This window comes from Egretta garzetta, unplaced genomic scaffold, assembly GCF_000687185.1.
Source record: "Egretta garzetta isolate BGI_Z169 unplaced genomic scaffold, ASM68718v1 scaffold23, whole genome shotgun sequence".
Classification (NCBI taxonomy): domain Eukaryota; kingdom Metazoa; phylum Chordata; class Aves; order Pelecaniformes; family Ardeidae; genus Egretta; species Egretta garzetta.
This window is the reverse complement of record NW_009259237.1, coordinates 3,618,995-3,626,682: the sequence shown is the minus strand read 5'-3', so window position 1 is coordinate 3,626,682 and position 7,688 is coordinate 3,618,995. Positions and strand designations below refer to the sequence as shown.

General features: G+C 43.2%; 1 protein-coding gene across 3 annotated transcripts; it reads left to right on the top strand.

Moving 5' to 3' along the window:
* The first annotated feature begins 1,047 nt into the window (after window positions 1-1,047).
* Window positions 1,048-6,446, top strand: CEBPG (CCAAT enhancer binding protein gamma). Of its 3 annotated transcripts, none has more exons than XM_035891520.1 (2): window positions 1,048-1,898; window positions 4,708-6,446. In XM_035891520.1, exon 2 carries the CDS (start codon window positions 4,818-4,820, stop codon window positions 5,268-5,270), a length of 453 nt encoding a protein of 150 aa, XP_035747413.1. In that variant the 5' UTR covers window positions 1,048-1,898; window positions 4,708-4,817; the 3' UTR covers window positions 5,271-6,446. The 3 variants fall into 3 exon arrangements, with proteins under 3 accessions (XP_035747413.1, XP_035747412.1, XP_035747411.1); XM_035891519.1 differs by having other exon boundaries at window positions 3,613-6,446; XM_035891518.1 differs by lacking the exon at window positions 1,048-1,898 and adding an exon at window positions 2,668-3,768.
* Window positions 6,447-7,688: the final 1,242 nt, after the last annotated feature.

The window sequence follows — 7,688 nt, the reverse complement described above, 5'->3', positions numbered from 1 at the left end:
CGGGGCCCGTAACCCCGCGGTGCTGGGCACCCCGCTGCCGGCAGCGCCCAGGGCCGCGGGGATCCCGGGAGCACCCCCGAACCACCGTAGAATGCCGCGCTTTAACAACTGGTGTTGTTCTTTTCTAGCTTCTCAGTGGAGTTTTGAATGTCTTGACAAATCGTTCTGGTTCCCAGCACATTTTTATAGCTCCAGCCGCAACTTCCAAAGCAGATCTATCGCTGAAAGCTTGACGTTGGTTTTAGCTCTGACATCTGGTGGGAAATAGCAGTCACTCAGGCAACTCAGCACTCCTCCATTCAGTAATAGTGCCATGCTGGTTATAGCGTCACCTCAGAAAATACAGAAATTCATAATTTGAAAAACTTTTGGATTTAAGGAATTAGTTAATCTTTAGAAATAGCCACCTTCATTGTAATTCAAAAGACTGTCAAATTTACACCTCCTTGCATCCTGTCATCTGGAATTGTTTGTGATTCTGTCATTGACACTGCTAGCCTGCAATTAAAATACATACCTTGAATGTTCCGAGCACGTTTTTTTAAGGATGCTTAAAGGTGTATGGGGAAAAAAAATGGAAATTCTGAGGAAAAATATGGGAAAGTGATGTTGTCAGCTCTAGCAACAGATGATAGGTTTGAGCCATTTGGTCTCAAAAAAGTTGTTGCCTTGCCCTCAGTATGTGAGAGTTACCATCAACTCCTAGTAACTTGCCCATGAGAGTGTACAGAAAACCATGCAGGAGTGGGCCCTCCCAGTGTTGGTTTTATGCTGTTCTTTGTACAGGGCCATCTGGGTTTAGAGTCAGATCCTGCAGGGGTATTCCTACTGAAGTCAAGGGGAAGGGAGGCCACCTATTTCAGATTGGGACTGATGTTGCATTAGACAAGACAGCCGAGTGAACTTGTGCAATAAAGTCATCCTGAGTAACGATCAAAATCAACACAGCCACATCTTGGAAAAGGAGCAGAGAGAAGCACTTTGTATTTTTTGCTGCTAAGGAAAAAGAAAAAAAAAAAGTGACTTTAATTAACAAAACACATCTTTTGTTTTTTGCCAAAACAAACATTTGGAAGTTTAAGTTTAATTTTTTGAAATTTTTTTTTTTTTGTGAAATCAAAGATAATAAAGGCCTTGATTTGCTTGGGAGTCTCTGTGGTCCCTGAGGAGCGCTGTCAGGCAGTAAGAAAACATCTCTCTGCCTGAGAAGATACCTCTGAGTTACCAGCTATTATGCTGTAGTGGGTGGCCAGTTGGTGTCCTGGGTGGCCAGTTGGTGGCCCAAGGAGAGAACAAGGCAGTTCTAACCGGCCGCTGGAAACACTACCATGTGCTGGGTGGAACCAGCCTAGGGCTGTCGCTGAGCTCAAGCTAATGAGCAGCTTTATGGGAACAAGATGCTCGGAAACTCGGCTGGCTCTCCGAGGAGCTGCCTCCTGCTGTGCTGGGGCTATCACCCATTCACAGCAAACCAACCTGTTTGTGGAGAGGAGCGGAGCAGCTGCGTTTGTGTGGCACGCTGCCTGAGAAACGAACTCCGAGACCCATCTGCTTCCCACCCTCGTGCCCTCGCAGTTACTGTGTCCTTTACCTCACCCTTCTTGAGACCCCTTTTGTATGTCTCATACCTGCTGCCTTTAAATCTCCATACAGTATTCCCTGAAGGACGCCCCATAGCCCCTGGTGCTATCCAAGATACTCTTCCCTGTCATCGTTCTGTTGAAGAACTGACAACTGGTAATAGGGATCCTGCCTCCAAATAACTAGGGGGAAAAATCAGTTTTAAGCCTCAGTTGTTACCACTCCTGGGTTATCAGTGGCGCGGTACAGTTACTGCTACTTGCTTTGCGTAAATATTAATTGGAGCAGGACAAGAATCCAGGTGTCATCTCTCCCAGGTAAGAGTTCTGAGTATCAGGCCAAGTAAGAGTGTGCCTCGCTCAAGAAATAGTTACTTGATACAAAACGGATCAGTTCCAGAGGGAAGGAATTGAGGGAGGTCTGTTCCAGCAGGGCTAGAATGCTTGCTTGAGAGCTGACACTGGTTCATCTTCTCTGCTCATACCCGTGTACTCCCCAACTAAAATACTCCATTAAAATTCAGTTTAATGGCACATCTAATTTTTCCTTTGAATTACAGGGGAATTTGATAGAGATCTGAAGGGAATGTTAAAGCAGTATTAGTTTCGATAGTGTAGAGAGAAATAGCACATGGAACCTGGTGATGTGAAGAAACTTGTTATACTTTGGGTGGGGTGCCTGCGGGGGCAGGAGCCACCCCTTCCTCTGCAGTATCTCATGAAGTACAAAAAGCAGATCGTGGAAACGGTATGGGCTACTTTACTGGGCTGTCCAGATGAAGTTAGCAAGCACTGCAATGTATTGAAATAGAGGGGGCAGGAGAGCATTCTGTCTGACTTTGAAAAGATGCCAAAAATTAGTGGAAAAATTCAGTTGTCGGAGGCGATCTAACAGAGCTACATACTCTTTCAGGGCTACAGAAATCCTGTATTTAAAAATAAAGCTGAGACAAAGCCAGCATATGCTCCAAGAGGAGCATACACTTGGATCTTGACTAAAAATGTCTGTGCAATCACGCATGCACAGCTACTACAACTGGCCCTGCCAGCCTGGTGTTTGTGCACAGTGGCATCTTGGTAGCCATATATGCTTATTCAGTCAGGATCTAAGACTTAAATGTGCTTTGCAAAAGTTGCTTTAAGAGTTGAATTAGGAAAATATTAAATACAAGGGTTAGGCGTGTTTGTATGTAGATTTAGCTATACAGATGTCAAAAAGAGTTGATGGTCTCTTTCTGCCCTGAAATACGGAAATTAAAAGACTTCTTCATAGCAGGGGTGTGGGTATACTCACACATCTTCACTTGTTTTAAGTGAGAGGACTTCGTGGGGAATGTTAACTTTGAGTAACATTCAAGCCAAACTTAATAGGCTTTTCCGTGAATTTTACATACACTCTGCAATTGCATCTTGTTCTGGCTCCCTCATGATGGAAGAAAATTTGCAATTGATCTAGACAGTAGAATTTTAACCTTTTTAACGATACCCTAGCAGAAGGTATAGCAGCAACTCGGACTGCTGAGAAAAACAAACAAACAAGAACAGTAAACAGCTGATGAATCCATGAGTTTAGAATGACTGGTGACACACAGCAGCTCGTTTTCAAACATCTCGCCACATCCATTCATCAGCTAGACACGGGAGTACAGTCATCCATCTCTGGTGCTGTTACTGATGCAAGCCGCAGTCCCTGGCTTGGACTCTGCTGATACTGGGCAGTTAGCATTGCCCACTGCTAACTTGAGCTGCTTGCTTTCCCCAGGGGTCCTCTTGAGGCTAGGCAAGGAGGACGTTGAACAGCAGTTGTATGATACTGCATGTGTGTGTGTGACAGATCATAGGGCCGCACCGTTGCAATGCAATCTGATCTTGGAGCAGAAGTTTTATGCCAGTTAGATACTTTCCTTTAATATGACAAGAAAACACCTGTTTGATCACTGAGTACTTTTAATTGGAGCCATATGTAGGCATTTAAGGAACTTAGAACAACCTTGTTGTGCTTCCCCTCTTCTCTCCCAAACTTCTCTCCCAGACATTTAGGAGGTCATCCCGTGAGATGGGAAGAGCAAGGGAGCAGCTGTTAGCCTTGCCAGGGCCGTGTCCCTGCAGCAGCTGTGGTGGAGTCCTCCTTGTGCCACCAGTAGGGTCAGGAGCAGGCTGGCCTCAGCAGCAGGAGGACGTGAGTCAGGTGAGAGGGTGTCCTGCTCGTCAGGCCTGTTTGTCTGCTGGAGAGGGGAGTGGACAATGATCCATGCAGGAGCTACAGCAGGGGAATATATTTTGTGGACGAGTCAGGTGTGGCTGCCATCTTCCTATGGGTGGCAACAGTCACCCTGTCTTTGCCATGTAATGATTCTCACATTGCCATCACCCTGCGTTCCTGTCCTGTCTGCTTGTTACAGTACCATCACAGGCTTATTTAGCTTGTCTTACCTTGCTTGTGGTCAAAGGGGTTCCTTTAATGTCACTCAGTCACAGTCCTTGCAGCATACTACCTTTTTCCATAGGTTATTTTTTTCCACTCAGTACTAGTGCGACCTTAAAACACTCATCAGTTTGGACATCATTTTCAAAAGCAAGTGCTCTAAGATGACCGAGGAAAGGTGGACAGTCTGAGCACCCTCAATCCAGGGAAAAGAGACCAGGGAGGAATTTGTCTGTGCATACACCCAGAGGGATGGTCTGAAGAGGACAAGGATCAAGTATTCCTGTTGGTCAAGAGTCAGGCTATTAATAGGTTTAAGCTGCAGAAGGAAAACTCCAGTCTGAAAATTAAGAAAATTATATAACTGGAGGAAAAGTTAGACAGTAGAACCTGTTGCCAAGACAGAGGTTGTGAAACTGGAGATATTCGAGGCTAGGCTAGACACCCATCCATCAGGGATGTCTTTGGAATAACTGAGTAAAGCCAGTGAACAATGCAAACAACTTGACTAGATGACCCAGTAACAGTCCCCTCCAATGCAAATACGTTCGAGAGGCTTCTGAAATGTAGTTGGCAGCTTCTCCACTTCCAGCACAGTTGTGTTATTGCCAGATGTACCATCAGTACCTTATGCTAAAGCCAGTGATGTATAAGATTGTAGCTGAAGCCAGTACCTTTAATAGCATTTTTTTTTCCTACTAGGTTCACCTTGCCTTTAATCCATGTGAAGACCTGTTGGAAACACCTTCTAGAAACGTAACAGTTTTCAATCTCCTAGTAAATTCTGTTGTGTCCGAGAAGAGCCTGTCCAAATGAGCAAGACATCTCAACAGAACACTGCTACAGATGCGAATGGAGTAAGCGTGATTCACACCCAAGCACACACCAGTGGTTTGCAGCAGGTTCCCCAGCTGGTGCCCGTTAGTCCTGGTGGCGGAGGCAAAGCTGTGCCTCCGAGCAAACAGGGAAAGAAAAATTCCTTTGTGGATAGAAACAGTGATGAGTATCGTCAGCGCAGAGAGCGAAACAACATGGCAGTGAAAAAGAGCCGGTTAAAAAGCAAGCAGAAAGCACAAGACACGCTGCAAAGGGTCAACCAGCTCAAAGAAGAAAATGAACGTTTAGAGGCAAAAATTAAGCTCCTGACCAAGGAGCTGAGCGTACTGAAAGACTTGTTCCTTGAGCACGCGCACAATCTTGCAGACAATGTGCAACCTGTTGGCACTGAAACCACCACCACAAATCCAGAAAACAGTGGACAGTAGACGCTGTTGCAGCCTCATGAAATGAACTGGTGAGGTGCAGCTTGTCTGCAACGCCCATGCAGTAACCAAGCAAAAACTCTGTTCTTTTAACCATCATTTTGTGGAGATTTTCTTCTTTTTAGGTTTAACACTGAAGATTTGATACAATTAAACCAGAAACTGCTTAGGGTATTTGTTTTAAATATTTTTCTCCTCTAACAGATTTATCTAATAAATGCAGATCTAAATGCATAGTCAACAAGGAGCTTAGTATTAGGAAAATAGCATTTTCACAGAAATGTTCACTTACCTCCTTATAGTTTGCGTAATGGGAGGAATCCAGCAGGATGGTTCACTGTAGTATCAGAAACTCGTAATTGGCTAAGTGTCTTTTGAATACATTTTATTTAAGCCTTTTGTTTTGTCCATTACATATTACAAAACTGCAAAGGCCGTGGAGGGTGTTTGCTTTCCTGTTTGGTGGATGACTTTAAATCTGTAGAGCAAGTACTATAAAGCACCACTTAGGTCTTTCCTGTCCAGTTATAGTTAATGGGGAGGGTGTAGTAATAGTGAGCTGGAATGCTTACTGATGTTTTCTAGAAAAATAGCAATATAGTATGATGATATATACAGGCAGTTGGCTTCCAAGTGGCAAGTGAGTCTGAAGCATCATGTACAAGAGGTAAAGCAGCACCCTGACAAAGCCTTTTAAGCCTGTGTTCCCATTGCTCACATAGTGACCTTAAGAGAACAAGATTTTTGGTTTTCAGAAAATATCAAAATGCTACCAAAAAACTGCTCTGCAAAATTGCATTCTTGATGGGGTGCAGGTATCAGGGAGAACAAAATGTACAGCTTGCCTAAGCAACGAAAGGGGTAAACCAGCATCTGTTCAGTCAGAACGTATGGATCACTGCTCATTGACATTCATCTCCCATTTTCATGGCTGTTTAGATTTGCAACCAACATCTTACAGAAATCCACAGTGATTTTAAAAACAAATGGTCCTAGTTTGAAAAACTGTTTCAGTGTAATTTCTATAGCCATCATACAGTTGTGTGAAGGAATATCTTTGGGTTTATTTTCATAAAAGTTTTTCTATAGCAACTTTTTTAATGCTAAGTCTTTGCCATGATCCATAATGCAGTGGTATGTACTATATTGAGGATTTAAACAATAAAAGAAAAGCAGGAACTTTGATGTAACCTTAATTTATTTTCATTTTTAAATATTTCATTGATGGTATGGTTGTGTTACATTTAACCTGTGTGTCTGGCTAGTATATTATTACACGGTCTTAATTTCCCTCCTACACTACCTTTTCCATAGATTATTTTGTAGGATGCTTGTTTGCCTTGTATCTGTACTTAGGAAGAGAACTTGGATATTATCTCTATGAAGATGCTGTTAGAAAATGAAACATTGGAAAGTTCTTTTTGAATTTAAACTTTTAATACATGCGGAAAACTTCTATGGATTGTTTTGGATTATGGTAGTCTTTTTACAAAGATATGTTTTTTGGTTCTAGCTGCAGCTTATGTAGGTAGAGTTGAAATATCAGAAGCTAATAAAAACCTTTTGCTTCTAGTGCTGGCCTCATTTTTCCTGTCCCTTTACTATTCCCCTCAAACGCAGAGGTGCCCACCTCAAGCAGCTATCTTTGAGAAATCGGTGCAACAGTCTCCATTCCTGTCTTCCACTCAGGTTTTTACGCAATGGAAAGAATCAGAAAACTCATTACAGTTTTGGCTGAATTCCTGATCTAACAGAAAAAAAACCAACCCCAAAAAACTCCCAAACAAACAAAAAAACTGAATTTAAGACTGGAAATGTACTACAATTAAGGGGGGACGGGGAAGGAACAGAGCACCAAAAACTACAAGGAAAAAGATGACCTGAAAGCATCTAATTTGTCAGCTGTGCACCTACTCTGGTGCAAAGGCAGGAGCTGGTCTCTTCCCTGGTTGTCTGCTGTGCAAATTGGGACTATGTGGCCCTGGTGTCCTGCAGTTGGTTTGACAGGCTGACGTGGGGCCCTCCCCTAACAACCAGAACAGGGGCTCCAAATCTCTGGTATTTATTTCTGGGTTTGGTGAAAATGAAATCTCTTTGAGTGGGAGTAATACTCTTTCTGATGCTCTGGAGGATGACTTCTCCACCTGTTACTCCTGACAGCTCTGATTCCACTTCCTTCTTGTTTAAAACAAACCCACTCAGTTATGAAAAGTCATTTGTTTGCACAATGACATTTCTGACTTAGCAGTCTCCGCACTTGCTTTGTTTGCCTAGGGAAGCATGTAGGCTGTGTGCAGCGCATCACGTTAACATGTGAAGCCACAGACCCAAGATTATAACAAATTATTATTTTAAATCTACCTGCAGTGAGAGTTTGATTGCAATAAAGGTGTTAGTCTATTATTCTAAGCCCCCTCCTGC

Excerpts from the sequence above, each read along its gene's own strand:
- CEBPG (XM_035891520.1), top strand. The coding sequence starts at position 4,818 with ATGAGCAAGACATCTCAACAGAACACTGCTACAGATGCGAATGGAGTA.